The sequence below is a fragment of the Plectropomus leopardus genome, chromosome 21 (genome assembly GCF_026936395.1).
Source record: "Plectropomus leopardus strain MGB_pleo_1.0 chromosome 21, ASM2693639v1, whole genome shotgun sequence".
NCBI lineage: Eukaryota > Metazoa > Chordata > Actinopteri > Perciformes > Serranidae > Plectropomus > Plectropomus leopardus.
In genome coordinates this window covers 24,507,086-24,523,581 of record NC_142196.1, presented here as the reverse complement: position 1 = coordinate 24,523,581, position 16,496 = coordinate 24,507,086, and the positions used below count along the sequence as shown (strand labels likewise).

General features: G+C 39.5%; 1 protein-coding gene across 1 annotated transcript in view; it reads left to right on the top strand.

The window, feature by feature from the left end:
* The window catches only part of LOC121960479 (cadherin-10), a 35,199-nt gene extending 19,677 nt beyond the window's left edge, over positions 1–15,522 (top strand). The window contains exons 4-12 of the mRNA XM_088072031.1: positions 272–391; positions 3,966–4,133; positions 4,225–4,406; positions 5,849–6,102; positions 7,112–7,248; positions 7,402–7,523; positions 8,342–8,450; positions 9,422–9,673; positions 14,238–15,522. Of these exons, the coding sequence (XP_087928157.1) occupies positions 272–391; positions 3,966–4,133; positions 4,225–4,406; positions 5,849–6,102; positions 7,112–7,248; positions 7,402–7,523; positions 8,342–8,450; positions 9,422–9,673; positions 14,238–14,728 (1,835 nt within the window). The 3' untranslated portion in view covers positions 14,729–15,522. The remainder of the gene's footprint in view (positions 1–271; positions 392–3,965; positions 4,134–4,224; positions 4,407–5,848; positions 6,103–7,111; positions 7,249–7,401; positions 7,524–8,341; positions 8,451–9,421; positions 9,674–14,237) is intronic.
* The last annotated feature ends 974 nt before the right edge of the window (positions 15,523–16,496 follow it).

The following is a 16,496-nucleotide window of genomic DNA, read 5'->3' as shown; positions in this document are numbered from 1 at the left end:
TACTACCACTGTTCATGATTGATTTTACTCAGACATCAACGCCTTTTAGTCCCCAAAGTGTTATTTGACAGGAAATTAGAGATTAGTCAGTAAAACTTAGCTGAAAAGTAGTCATTGAAGCATATTCTCTCCAGAAAAATAGAAAGAAAATGAAAATTAAAATGAAAATTAAAAGAAAACATAAAAAACATATGTTGAAACAGTTGCTTGATCACACCGTGCAGTATCACCGCTTTGGCATTCAAAATGACTTTGCATGTTCTTTTCACAGGTACATCTGTTGTCACCGTAACTGCCAACGATGCTGACGATCAAACATACGGGAACAGTGCCAAGCTTGTATATAGCATTCTACAGGGACAACCGTACTTCTCTGTGGATTCTGAGAACGGTAAGCCGAACCCAGCAGGAGCTCTTGGATGCAGTTTCTAATGTTATGCAAGTCTGTAAACAGATCTTTTCGCACTGCGAAATGTTTCTGAGAAACAAAGTAGCAGAAGAAAAATTCAGCTGCTCTTCAGTGCTACTGATCCTAAAAAACTCAAGATTTTACTACAATTAACTTGTGAATTTTCTTTAGGAACAACAGCATGACTAGTTTTGACTGAACTGTCAAATTTGGAAAAAAAATAGTTCATTTCTAATACGTGTTTGTGTTGAATCTTTCAACTATTCAGTTTAATTTGAAAATCTAAAATGGGTTGCACCAGCTGATTATCAATCCTTCCTACGTTTCTGCACAAAGTTCATTGTAACTATGAGCTAGTTTCAAACTAACAAGGTCTTTAATAAGGTTGCACAAGTTAAACGTGACGTCTTTGCTTGTAAAGGTTTTCTTAATTTCTAAATCATCTGCTAAATTACGTAAATGGCAGCATCCAATTCAGCCCAGTCACCCCCAGACGAAACATACCACGCCAGCATTTTCGCCCAGGACATGGCTATGTATTCTGCGGGGACAGCGCCACAAAAAGCGGTTGTTTTTTACAAGGAAATCAGTACACTTTTGGATGGCATTGTGCCACCAAAGCCATAAATTTTAGCCCAAATGTGCTCTTCTCCTAAATATAACCAAGTGATTTTGGTGCCTAACCCTATCAACATGTTAACCACAGCATTGAAATGTAAATTTTCAATGTAGCCACAACTTAATAACATAAAAATATAACGCATCTGTGGTTTGCAGAGACATACAATGCCAAAATATTTTCTTGCCATTGGGTTGTCCAATCAGAAAATATTTGATAACCTTAACAAGGTTGTCAATTGCATCATCATGTTGGAGCAAATATCCATCATAATGTCAAATAACATTTTCAACTGACAAACATTTACAAGTATAACCTGGCAATTGGCTTTCAAAGATAGTTGAAAGTGGTTTTTGGAAGTGAGACCACTACAACTTAAGTAGCAAACTGCCACATAATAGACACCTCTTGGGAAAAAAATGTTAATGCCCTAACTGATTTGGATACATTTTTTATTTGAAAATTGTACTGAAAGAATCATGTTACTTACAGAAGCATAAATCACATCCGTTATGTTAACTGTTGGAGGTATAGGTTTCAGCAGCTATGCTGTGGCTGTGATCTCTAATGTGACATTAAGGCTGGCGGCCCCTGATATTTAAGGGTGAAAAACTGCAAGCATCAGAGGAAAAAAAATTAACACACGTTGGAAGTCATGATATTATTAAGTATTGTGAAGGAAAAATATATATCTACTCGACTCCAGGTCCAAGTTCAATAACAGACTCGCCAGCAGAAGCAAGCCTGAGAAATGGCAAATGATAACTGCAGCCATTAATATCAAAGGATTCAAGTAAGGGAAGTGCGAGTGGTGAGAAGAAAAGGAGTGAGCCCAAAAGCCAGGCCACGAATGACTTCCCCACATCAAAACACTTTACAACTAAAGGTGGTCCCAAACTAGAGCTGGGCCCGTATTCATCACTGGTCCTGAGTATGATCGGAGAGATATCACCTGCGGTTAAAGGTATCGACTTTGGTGCGGTAAGGGGATTGAGAGACCAGTCATCATGCTCTAAAGACCTTCACCCAACCAACCGCCAGCAACCCGGCCCTGCAGCCAGTCTCCGAGTCTGTCAATCAGCCATCGTGTCTGTAATCCAGTCATATGAATAGTCAAATTGCTAGCCCACAAGATAATCCTTCCGTGGGTGAGCAGGCTTATACGAGCACCTCCACAGACCTCAAATATCAGCTGCTCCTCAGGCAGTCACACATCCTGTGAGGAGAGGAGCCTTAATGGAGGACATTGAGACCCTGAGGTGCCGGCTTTATAAGGCAGAGCAAAGTTAAGAGGAGACTCTGAAATAACCAGCTGGAAAAGAAAGAAACGAGCTCGAGAAAAACCTCGAAAACACAAAACTACAAGAGGAACCAAAGCATTAAAGTGTTAAACAGTGAAAGTAAATTGCAACATATTTTTGTGCCTATTGAAAATGTTGATTAAATGAAGACTAAATTCTTCAACTGTATCTGTTTGATTTATTGCAGCTTTATGCAGGATGTGTGTTTATTATGTATGTTTGTATTTCTGCTACATTTTGTTCACAAAAGCAGTGAAATTAAGTTGCTACATCAGCTAATTTAGAATTGCAGACTTGAATGTGCATTTTTTAAAATTTACTGCAGCAGATAAATTGGTTTGGTTACTACGCAGTCGTTACATCTAGTTGTTGCTGGGTTAAATATGAAGTAACAACTAGGGCTGTCAGCGTTGACACATTAATCGTGACAATTAAGGTCCGTAATTAATACGTTAATTTCTAAAATTGGATTAATCGCTGGCCAACGTTCTCGTCTTTAAGAGACTGTACTAGGATTCACAAATTTGTCCCAATAATTGTCCAGATTGCTCGTGTTTTCACCATGTGTGAAGGAGTTACGTGACATCTGGCTGTAAATTTTGTTGTGGAGGACAACAAAAAACCACAAACAATATCCAGTTTGCCGTCAACCGTCTCCCTGATTCCATGTAAATGTAAAATAAATTTCAGCTTTGTGAACCTTTATGTCATTGCAAGACCAAGTTTGAACTAAAAAAAGCTGGTGCAACTTGCTCCAGCAACATTATTGCTTTTCAAGTAGACTGTGGTATTATGATTGAAATTTTTTCTTTGTACTTCCTGTATTACAAACATCTTATCAATGAACCATGTGTTGCATCTGTGACTCATAAAAGCTTAAAAGGCAAAGCTGGTTTAAGTCATTATTTGCATTATTAATTTGCAGAATGCTGAAAATAAGATTTAAGTAAATTACATTTTAGTAAGTGTCCTTATTTGCCATCCAACCAAGAGGTACAAGAAATAATCTGTGTCATCTGGGGGCGTTCGGTACAGAGCACATAGCTCTGTGACATTGTTAGCTGGAAGCTGAGGGAAACAGATAGCCTTGCTCTGTCAAAGGCCCATTCTAAGAACTGCAAACTGTCTTATTTACAAGTTGGATGTGTTCCTCTAACATGGAGAAAAGAGAAAGAACAATGTGGTTTAACACACAGCGTAGGCAGTGACCAGAAAACAGCCAGGCTCCATTTGCAGCACCACAGAAGTCATCTTTAAATGAAATGCCTTTGTGGTTTGACACCCTGAGTCCTGCGCGTGGTTGGGTTCAAAGTCCTGTGCTTTGTAGGCGCATCCACCCCGACCACCTCCTACGACTGGCATGCAGAACATAAATGTAGCACTTGTGACACTAGAAAAGCGTTGCCAGGGAACATAATCTAGGCAGCAATTACATTTTCCCCTCAAAACGTAATTGGCAAACCAAATTAGTAGTATATAAATGCAATTTTCTCGGAGACATGGTTGAGCACAGGGATGGAATTGATCTTAATCTGAGCTCATTTTCAGTAAGGCAGCAAATACATTTTCCAAAATGAAGTTTTCCTTTAAATTGGCTACGGTGGTGGAAAGAATGTTTCTTTATTTCTCTCTCCAGGCACTATCAAGACAGCCCTGCCAGGCATGGACAGAGAAGTGAAAGAAAACTACCAGGTTGTGATCCAGGCCAAGGACATGGCTGGACAGATGGGTGGACTTTCAGGGACAACTACAGTCAGCATCACACTCTCGGATGTGAACGACAGTCCGCCACGCTTTGCTAACCGTAAGAGGCCTTGTTTGTTTTAGTCACCAAGAAAATACATTTCTTAAACATGCACAGGCGCCTAATAAATTTAATTCCCTGTCATGTATAGATTCCTTCCGTGTGACTGCCGTGGAGTCTACAGAGATCGGAGGTGCCATTGGACGTATCAAGGCCGATGATCCAGATATTGGACGCAATGCAGAGATGGAGTACAGTATCGTCGGGAGTCACGACATATTCAAAATTACCACTGACCAAACCACACAAGAGGGAGTCATCGCAATCAAAGAGGTTACTTATTTTTGTCCCTATTTTCCCTTTCCTGTCATGTGCTTTACAGTCTTCTTTCATGCACTTCAGTGCTTCATGATTTTGAAGTCCACAAACAGCCTCAAACACAGCCACTCTGAACAGTCACGTAACTATTGCTTGATCGATAACTGCTGTGCAATCAGACAAAGCGCTTTTGACAAGTGACATGTTTTCCCACAGCTGCAATGAATAGCCTTCAAGAAATGCTGTAGAGTTTCCAGGAAAGCGTTGAAATGAAACACATTTAATTAAGACGTTATGTAATGCCACGTTTGTGAAAAAATAAATAAAAATAATAAAGACTTTAAAACTTGAGACAAAATACAGACAATTCAGATGTCAATCCATTATAACAACCCCATCTCCAGAACAAGTGCAGGCATTGTTCTTTTCTGCAAATCTTAGACAGGTTACATGTGTACGCTATAATGTAGCTCAAACGTTCAAACATCATTTCTATGTTTCAACAATGCTACGATTAACGTGCCATTAGGTTTTGACACAAATCACACTTGGTTATGTTCAGGAACAGTTCATGTTTTTTTGCTAAAATTACCATCTTATGGTGGCACAATCCTAGCTGGTAATTCAGGGAAGTATCTGGAAAAAAATAAAGACGTGCCGCCCAGAGCGTCCCATACTGTGTGTTGGTGTCTGACAATATTGGGTCAATGACCAAGCGTCGGTATTTGATTAGTTAAGAGTGAGATCAGGTTGGCCAATGACAAAGTCAGCTCATATACTCGCTCAGTTTGGAAATGTTGATTTGATAAATGAAACATACAAAAGCAGTGGTCTGTGGTCTGCAGAAATGTACAATGCCAATATTTTCTTCTGGTGACTGGCATGCTTATACAATTAAGATACTCTTTTTAATTAAGTACATATGCTATTTTTTCAATGAAATACCAGCCCAGGCCCCTGTTTTCCAAACCTGCTATCATTACTTCCTTTAGTTTAATTCATTAACCTTTAGGAGTTTCTCTTAACGCTTTGGAATATGTTTTAATTTGAACCCAATTTGAGCTGTCTTTTTTATCTCGTCTGTATGTGCATTTAACTTCAATGAAAGGACAGAGTGGGACAGTCTCTGATTAGAAAAAGCCCCGTGATAGCATTTATTCATGTAAGAGAGACATATGGCAGAATTTATTTTTGAACCGTAGTGTAAAATCAGATACCCTAAGCCTGTGAAATGAATAATATAAAGCAGTCTTTTGCTCAAAACTCTTTTTTAGTTTATCCCCTGAGATCTTAAAGATCAGTATTCCACACTTGGATTTGTAACTTAGAATTTGGAGCATGAATAAGATAAAGGCAGACAAATGAAATGCAATGAATTGCCCATCAAAAATCCTGGAGGCGGACTGTTTTGTATGGAAAAGTCCACAGCTTGACTTCTGATGCTCTTTCATCTCCAGGCGCTGGATTACGAAAGTAAGCGGGACTATGAGTTCAGAGTGGAGGTGAAAAACACCTACTTAGACGCAAGGTTCATCCACGGTTTGCAATTCAAAGACTACGCCACGGTCAAGGTAACCGTGGAGGATGTGGATGAGCCGCCCGTCTTCACCAGGAACCCTTACATCATCGAGGTGCATGAGGACACGGCTGCTGGCAGCTTCGTTGGCGTGGTGTCGGCCAGGGACCCCGATGCTGACAACAAGCCAGTCAAGTACGCGCTACGACACAGTGAAAAGTGCTCAGACCTAATGCAGTGCCAGCCTGTAAGACCGTATGCCAAATCCCTTCCCTACCCTTTCACAACAAATTAATTCTCTTTGGGAATTAAGATCTCACTATTTAGTAAACTAAAAAATGAATCAATGAGCTGTAGAGCAAAGATTTCCCCAAACAAGCAAGTGGATTCGACACTTTGCTGTGATAATTTGATCAAAACGCATTGTTCCAGCTTTAATTATACTAGTATAAAATCAATAAGAAAACAAACACATGGTGCAAACGCAAAGTCTCCTCTTATTATTATTTTTTTTTAGCAGGATGATGAAAATGTCCACTTGGCTAAATCTAATCCATCAGCTAAACCATGTGTCAGTGCAGAGGAGGGGGAGGAAAGGATATTATTCACAGGTCCCCCCTGGTTATTTCCCAGTGGAAGGTGGCGGCGGCCTTGTGAAGTGAATACAGACACTGTTTATTTCCCAGAATTATGTAAGCCCTCTGTGGCACCGCACAAAGTCAAAGTGAAAGAGCCTAATTTGCTGTATCGATTCCACACAGCTCAGTACTGCCATTGAACACATATGGCGCCTGCCCGTCTCTGACAAAGAGATATGCCATTCTCGGCCCATGCCACATGGTGTATTGTGTTGCATTATTCAATTTTCAGTGAAATATGAAAGTTGACTATGACAAATGAGCAGGCACGAGGAGGGATGTATCATCTTTTGACAAAGGAGAGCAGGGAATATATTTTCTTTTGGCAATAACGAGTGATGTATTGTGTAAAAACACCTTTTTTATGAAGTAAAGCGGGACTTTGGTGTGTTTGGTGAAGAAAGATCTGTTCAGGCACAGAAAAAGATCATAACTGCACTTGCATTTTATGAGCAATATTACAGGTATTCAAATGCTGTGGAGACAAACAATGTGCTATCTTCACAGGTGATGGATGCTATTTGTATTGGTCTTAACAATAACATGTTGGTGTGTTTCTCTTTCAGATACTCTATTGATCGGCATACAGATCTCGAGAGGCTGTTCAGTATTGATTCTGTGAACGGCACCATCACAACACTGAAAGCTCTGGACAGAGAAATGTCCAAATGGCACAACATCTCTGTGGTGGCCACTGAAATAAGTAATTGCTGTTTGGATTTCTAAAATATATATATATATATTTTTTTGGGTGCAATTCCTTATATATGACCTTAAAAAATTCAGCTAAAGTCCATCTTTAATTCCCATTTCTACAAAGACATGCTGGTTTTTATTTTGAATCTATATTTTTCAGATAACCCACGTCAGACAACTCGAGTGCCTGTGTTCATCAAGGTGTTGGATGTCAATGACAACGCCCCTGAGTTTGCAATGTCCTACGACACATTTGTCTGTGAGAATGTCAAAGCAGGACAGGTGCTTAAAATTCACGATTATGATAGAAAAATATGTTTCACTAATGTTATCATTTTAGTTAAGGTTCACATTTATTATAAGCTGTGTCACAGTAACACAATGTTTTTTTAAATACATAACTACTGAGACTGTTACTCCAATTTAATTGCAGACAAAACATTGGCTCTATGTTCCTGAAACCACCGATTTGTTTAATTTATGTTATTTTGAAGGGGATGCACTGATATACCAAAACCATTTAGTTGTGGTTAGGAAAAGATCGTGTTTGGGTATAAACAACACGGTTTTGGTGTCACAACCCCAGATAGAGAAGCTGTCGATATTCAGGTAAAAAAAAGAAAAAAAGTTCCCCTCGCATATTCTTGTCGATAAAACGCAGTTGTATCATGGTAAAAAATAACTTTTCATGGCACTATTCTGGCTGGATACATGTTAATTTCTAGGTAAATCAACCACTTTTTGTGGCACTATCCCAGCTAGAAATTTAGCAATTTCTAGATAAAAACAAGATTTTTTTGTGGTTTCTTACAAGCTGGAAACATATTGAGTTTTGAGAGACAGCAAATCCCTAAATTATCCAAACGCTCCATGCTAATTGCAGATTAGTGTACAATATATCTGACTGGCCACCGTTAACGCTCAGTGAATGCTGTTATTTAACAACAGTCTTGGCAATAAAGTTTAATGCATGAAAATGTATATGTTTCAAATGTTTTTAAAAAAAGTACAGATAATTGCTTTGCTCTATGACATGAGTTTATATTAAGAAGAAGAAGCGCTCAAGTGTTTTCTCATATTCTTTTTTCTCATCTTTGCAGCTGATTCAAACAATAAGTGCTGTGGACACAGATGAACCTCTTGTTGGACACAAGTTTGTCTTTAGCATAAGCGCCACCAACCCGAACTTCACAATTGTTGACAGGGAAGGTAAGATATACATTTTTGCATTTTACCAATAAACCAAACAATTGTATGTTCAGGCAAAAGGTTACAATTTTAAAAGGGGAACAAAATTCAAAATTTTCACATATTTAATTCCTATGCTCAATCATAGTCCAAAAATATCAGTGGACACGAAGAGTTCTATTAAAAAACTAGGATGCTAAAATTGAAATTTGTGATTTGTGATGCTAGCCTTTTGATTGGCTTTGTCAAACGAATGCCCTTCCCTGAAAAGCCTCTAATGCTCAGGGTTCTTAAGCAAAATATGATTAACTGAAGAGCCATTGTGAAATTAGGCTTCAGTCAGTCATCCCGTATTTATCCTGCATTGTGTTACAGACAGATTTTGGTTTCTCATTCATACAATAACAATATGCTCATGAGAAAAAGCGGTAATGCTCTCTGAGCTCCTTGGGGGGAGTGAAACGTAGAGGTCAATCAGCAAGCTTGCAGTAACAGATTGGGCATCTTCAGATGCTTGATTGGTATATTTCCTTTCTATCTAGCTTCAATATGGCTATCATAGTTTTAGAATAGATTTCGAGCAAAATGAAAAGATGGCATCAGATTCTCAAAGTGACTGGAAATTCCCCTCTAAGTGGATTTTTACAAACAAACTTTGGACTTTAATTAGTTTTGCAAGAAAGTGTGGTCATGCATAACACTACGCTTATGTCCTGTTAGAATGCAGACTACTGTATGATTACTAATTAAGCTATGTTTGCTGACAAACTGTATATTCTTAAAAAAAGGCTGAATAACACAGGTTGCTACCAATATGCAAACTTTAATTACTATTTAGACGCCTTTACTCATGCAACCTGCATTTCTAAATGGTCCTGCAAAGTTATTCTGAGGTGTCTGTCATAGGATAAAAAGGAAATAAAAAAATTGCAATTGTTTCCTCTACGACCGAAACATCGCATCCCTGACAACCCATTTGCATCTTTCCACAGATAACACCGCCAATATCCTGACACGGAGGGGAGGTTTCAGCCGGCGTGAGATGAGCATGTACTTCCTGCCTGTAGTGATCTCAGACAACGACTACCCCATACAAAGCAGCACCAGCACACTGGTAGTGCGCGTGTGTGCTTGTGACAGCCGTGGAAACATGCAGTCCTGTAACCCCGAGGTCCTGCCCTTCTCAGATGGTCTCACAACTGGAGCTCTGGTGGCCATACTGCTGTGTGTCATCATTCTCCTCAGTAAGTCCCCTCGTGTATGCATGTGTGTGTGTGTGTGCATGTGTGTGATTTGAACCCTTGTGATGTTTGTTGCTTTGTTCCGCTGTGTCTGCAACTGCTGCTTGTAGCAGCAAACTCAGTTCTTTTATTCAAGTCGATTTCATTGATATTGCCCAGAATCAAAATCACAAATTGGCCTCACAGGCTTTAAAATCTATACAACAAACAACTTTATCCTCAGACTCTCAAATAACTCTTTGCTACACCCGACGCCTGGCAAACCCTGTTGCTATGCATGTTAAGCTTTCCATTTTGGCATAACACATATGCAATTTACAATAATAACGGTGGCAGATTTTGAAATGTGTAAAGCAGACATCTCGTTTCTAGCCAGCCACTGTTGATTTTGCTGGCTCTAATGACATTGATTTAGTTGAAAACTCCACGACCAATGGACTTTTTAAAGTTTCCGGCTCAGTGTTTTTAAAAAAAAAAAGGAATCTGTAAAAGGGTCTCGAGCATCCATCAGTGACTGGAACTAAAGCTACATGTTTAATGCCAATAAAAAAATGAAAGCATCCTTACCAGTCGATGGCCGATGTAGAGGACACATTAATGAGAATGAATCATATGAATGAATCATTTACTGTAACACCATTACAAATAAACATGCAACCCAGTTTGAAAGATTACTATTAAAAAGATGTAAGATTTAAGCTTTATTATAAGTGTACTAAGTCTCATTTAGATTGTCTTGATTGGAAATTTACTGTCCGGGATGATGTTGCCAATTCCAGTAATGTAGGTATGTTAAATTTAGTTGTCAATATCAATACCAGTGAAATTCCATGATTCTCAATACTTAAAATTACTTAGATGAGATTTTGTGTGTGGGGGAGCATATTAATATGTTGCATACAGTATATTAACAAAATCCTACAGCAATTGTTAACTTGCTGACTTGACACCAAAGTCTCTGTTCTTTTGACACTTTTACTGCAATGTCAACCATGTCACTTTTGTTGTGACAGAACATTATTTCAAGCAGGGATCTACCTGACCTTGATGTGACAACAATGTATGTAGCGCTTAAGCTCTGCAGAAACATTCATCTGTACATCCCACACACATACATGTCTATATCTTGGAAGGATAAGACCTAAACAAAGGATCATAATGATGACTTTCCCAAAGCAAACACCGTTTTTTTTATGCTCTTTTTTCTAATGCTGTTGAGGTTTTTGTTTTCCATGGAGTGAACACATGAGAAAAAGGAAGCATGTATAATTAGCAGTCCAGACAGGCATTACTTTCATTGCTCTATGCTGCTGCTACTTCAAGATGCTAAATTCAATAACACAGCCCAGAGCGAGCTGCTTTGCTCAGCCTGTGCCCACATGGAAGGCAAAATAAATAGTTAATATCTCTACCATAACACGGTCCATCATTACAAACAGGACATCGATTGAAAGCTGTCCCAACTCACTGCAATCAATAAAATGTTACGGAAAATATGCATTTCTGCCAGCACTGTGGCCAGCACCAGCTTAGCATCTTAATGTATTAAAACCATTTTTGTGACATTAAATGCTTGCTAACAATGGTTGATTCAAAGACAAGGAGCCCTTGAACGGTACTAAATTAGAGTATTAGAAATAATGCAATAGGATGAATCAGTCTACTTCACAATGACCCACAACACCCAAATGGCAAAGTAAGTCATTCGTCAGTTCCTTCCAAAAAGACCCATGTGGCCGTTCGACATATGACTCATACTCACATTCAACAATACCTGGTTAAGCTTAGAGAAAGATCTTAATCAAAAGAAAACTGCATTGACTTTTGGTAGTTGCCATCTTCAAACATTTTACACCAAACAGTGCATTTCTAATAGCATACTATTTTTACTTTCAATATGTACCACAAGTGCCTTTACAAAGTATGCTCTGTTGCATGGAGTATGCATCCAGCTGGGACATACCAATTCATCATATCAATGGGCCTTGAACTTTGACTGTTTTGCCCGTATATCCATCACAGTCAATGGCGCCAAATTTAAATTAAGAAGTAAAAAGATTTTTGTGATTTTTGTGATATATTGGTTACTACTTCACAATACCATAACCAGGTATTTTAGCACTCAAAATACCAGGTATTGTAGAAATAAAAAATACAAGGTGTTTTAGCACTCAAAATACCTGGTTAAGCTCAGAGAAAGATCTACGTCATCCTTAAAAGAAAACTGCATTAACTTTTGGTAGACGCAAATGGCTGTGTTCTGAATAGCATCCTATTATTTTTTTACTTTCAGTGCATACTACAGCTGCACTTACAAAGTCCATGCCCTCTCTTGCATGTAGTATGTTTACAATGGGGATGTACCAATTTGTTATATCATTGCGCATTGAACTTTGACCGTCTCGTCAGTATATCTGTTGCAGTCCGTAGCACCAACTTGGAAATAAAAGGTATGTGATTTGAAATGCTCCCGCTATCACCTCATGCGATACAACAAAATGCCATTCACTGTGTTTACCAGAGGCCAACTCGGCTCTTGTTACTTTCCAATGCGTATCTTTTTAACTTCTAAGTCATACCTGCATACACTGTGGTTATGTATTGACTGATCATAGACATTGTGACGTCTACTCCAAGGGGCATACTGTAAAATACGATCTAATGCAGTAAAAAAATCCTAGTATTCCTGGTATACTAAATCTTTTTTCTGGCATACTAACAAATACGGTAGTATGGGTTTTGGAACGTACTGCTTTGTCCCAGGGCTCTACAAGAAGTCATGCCACAGTACCTCCACCTCTGCTTCTGAGCGAGGACAGTCATTATTCACTTGACCACAGGAGGTTACTTGTCAAGAAAACATTAAAATAAGCCATTAAAGGCATTCCAACAAACAACCGATGCTGCTGGTAGCAAGGACACTGCAGTAATATTTAAAATTTCTGTCACCTGCTGCAAAGAGCTTCAGGAGGTTTTGTTAAGGTCCTTTTAGCATGTAGGCAATCATTAGTAATTAAAGCAGGTCTAATCAAAGACAGGTTACTTTGCATATTTTGTTAAACACAGCAGTTCATCCTCAGAAAATAGCACTGTGGTTCTAAGCTCCATTCATTAGCAAGTAAATCCACTTCACAAAACTGTCGGTGTGTTTCCCTGGTTGGTTGCATGCTACTTCCTGACATCCTAAAGCACCACTTCAGCCCTCCTCGTGATCTAATGCAGTATGTAACAGCATACAGGGCACAGCAGCAACAGTGCCTATCATTTTACCCAGCAAAAAGCAGAAATGCGGAGTGCTTATGGTCAAGGGCGTATCAATAAATAATGGGTTTCAACTGTCATTGAACTTTACCTCGCTTGGCCAAGCACAGTGCTTGATAGGAGCGTTTATGACTCACTAGACATTGTGACGGTAGAATTCCTTGCACATTGTTAAGGGCAATTAACAGTTTCAACAAAACTGCCCTCACGAATGTGTGCATGCACGTGTGTGTGTGTGTGTGTGTGTGTGTGTGTGTGTGTGTGCTGCTCTGCATATGAGCCTGTAACCTTTTTTTCCATGTGTTAAATCTGGACACCCTTTCCTCCTGTCATGATTTCTTTTTTTGGAGTGCGCTATTTGATCTGCACCCTGACTAAACCGGCGATACAAGCAAATTAGAATTGACCAGCTTCTCTTCCATCTGCTTGTTTCTACTCCAAATTTTAAATTCAGAGTCTGGCAGTGGGCAGATCTTCTCACACATATCGAGCGTACTGAAGGTTAAACTCCATGCTCTCCTCTTGAGCAAAATATCATGACATCTGCTCATTATCTGACGCTTTTCGCGCTTGAACCCCCCTGACAGACTGTCTCATTCACCTCTGCTTGACTCTGACAGGCAGGCGCTGAGCTGGAACCGCTCTCCCTATCTGGTCCTTCTCTTGCAGCCCTCTGCACCGTCTAAAATTGTGGCACCAGTCAGTCACAAATGTTCGTGAAGAACCGTATAAACAGCCACCTCCACCCACGTACGACCCATATCGAAGGCGTTGTAATTAACACCCAGGTGGGAGGCAAGTAGACAACTAGAGTACCTGCTGGTAGGACAAAAAGGGAAAGGAAGGAGATGGAAAGGAGCACAGGTGAAGCAGGATGCTTGTCCTAAATGAGAGATTGCCTCCTCTTTTTCTCAAGAATTATGGGTTTATTTAAAAACTTGCTACCGCACAGTGCCGCTCTCTGGAAACATGCTCACTCTGCAATCTCCGATTGTCTTTTACCGCTGAAAAGGAATGAAGGAGATGATAGATACGAGGCCGTGCGCTGGAGAGAAAATCTAACCACCGTGCATTTTATACAGTGAATGTGTCGTTCAAGGAGAAAAGAAAGAAAAAGCTTTTTCACTGAATCTTTAATAATAGGAGGTGAATGCCTGAGGCAGTGTTGGGGATTTATCACTGGTAGCAAATGTGTCTCCCCTCTGCGCTTCTGCTCCCCTGTGCTCTTTAATGCATGACACATGTTAGGAGGCACACATCTTATGCTGAGCTTTCTGTCTCTGTGTTTCCCACTGTTTTTGTGTAGTGATCGTGGTGCTGTTTGCTGCCCTGAGGAGACAGAGGAAGAAGGAGCCTCTGATCATCTCCAAAGAGGATGTCAGAGACAACGTTGTCAGCTACAACGATGAAGGGGGTGGAGAGGAGGACACTCAGGCCTTTGATATCGGCACGCTGCGCAACCCAGAGGTGATGGATGCTAACAAGCTACGCAGGGACATCATACCCGAAATGCTGTTTCCCTTTCGGAGGACATCACCTATAAAGGATAACACGGATGTCAGAGACTTCATTAACGGGAGGCTTCAGGAGAACGATTCAGATCCGACAGCGCCGCCTTACGACTCCCTGGCCACGTATGCTTACGAAGGCAGCGGGTCGCTGGCAGAATCCCTCAGCTCGCTGGAGTCTGCGGCCACTGAGGGGGACCATGATTACGATTACCTCGGCAACTGGGGGCCGCAATTTAAAAAGTTGGCGGAGATGTACATAGGAAAGAGCCCCGATAGAGAGACCTAGACAGCGCTTTGACGGTCTCTCGTTTTTCAATCCCATTTTTTTTCTGTCTGTTTATCTAGCTAGCTAGCCAGACAGCTATTTGTCTAGTTAGCTAGCCAGCCAGTTGACTGTCTGTCGCCTATCTATCCAGCTATCTATCTGTTTATCTGTCTAGTTTGCTAGCTAGCTCGCTAGTTGACTAGTAGTCTTTTTGATTCTCATACACACACACATTCACACATGCACAAAAACACACAAGAAAATTCCCACAGTCCACGCGTGGATGCTGAAATGGATATTAAGACTTGAACTGAGTTGAATTTTCTCATTAATGGAGATACAGTATAATTATCTTACTGTTTTTGGTCATAATCAGTAAAGATGCCTTTGAATTTTAGGATATTTTGTGAACAATGGTGTGGACAATGTGTTTTGTAATCGACCTGAGCGATAGTAGTATTGTATACTATCAATGTTTAATGGCACTGGACCGGGTTTCGGGCGGGTGTAGGGGAAGGAGTCGAGTGGTTTTTCCAGCCACCTCCATTAAATACTGTATATGTACAAAGTGTTTTTAATGATGGACATCCTATATACTATTTGCTATCTTTGTTTGACAAGCAATGTTCATGTGAGTGGTTGGTGCAGTTGATTTGTCAAACTGTGAATTCATTCCATCATATAGGTGTAATATGTAATGGAAAGTGTATGTTGTAGGAAAAAGTGTCATACACTGACAGTTCATGCCGTTTGAATGCTGAGTCATATTGTTTTATATTTATATTTTTATACTTATTTTCTTAATAAAATGATGTAAAAAAAAAAAAGGGCAGCTATAGTTTCAGTCCATTGCCTGCTTTTGTGGTCACTGAAAGGGTTAATTAAGAGCATACTTTTCCTGAAGACAAGAATGTATTCAAATGTCACCCAGTGTGCATTTTGCAAAAACTGTTTCACCTATTATAAATATGAATAGAGCTGTGCTTCATTAAAACAGTCATAGAAGTCTTTATAATCAGTATGATAATAGAGACCATTTTGAGATTAGTATCAGGCTCAGGTCAGTGTACATGACAACATCACATTTTTAGTTGGTTCTTTTTCAGCGTTGGGTAGTTTTGTTACAATGACTTATTTATTTACCTGAATAAAGCAGCACAAAAGAATGACCATGTATAGACACAGGAAAAAAAGAGAGAAAACGCTAGGCTAAAAAGTGAGTCATCTTTTCTTTTCATTTATTTATCTATTTTATATTCAACATCGCACTAACTAATTTCCCTTCTGAAAACCTCGGAAATAAATTTCAAAATCTAGCTGTCTTGTTAGTGTAACCATGTTGCTTCAGCTGAACTTGACAAGCTGCCTGAATTCAGCAGAGATGCAAGAGTTGGGTGTCGACGGATGGATATTGCATACGGAGGAGGGGGAATGCAGTAATTTACGGGTTATTATGGTATACTTTTAGGTAGTTGTGCTATATGCAGCTTCAGATTAATCTAAACTATATTTCTAACAATTTGTAGGACTCAAGACATGGTTCATCATCCCCAACATCTCATTTTGACTTTAAATGAAGTCAAGAAAAAAAAAGAGCTTTGTTCTTGAAGGGTATTTGATGAGGGGTTAGGGTAAGGCTTGACATCAGGGTGAGTTTTGACTGGAGATTCTCTTTTTGCTCTTTAAAAAACTGACTTTCAAAAGAAGGATTTCTTGTTAACTATGTCTATTTAAACATCACAAATGATTCTTGAAAAGGCAAGAGTTATTTTGGGGTACATCGGTGATT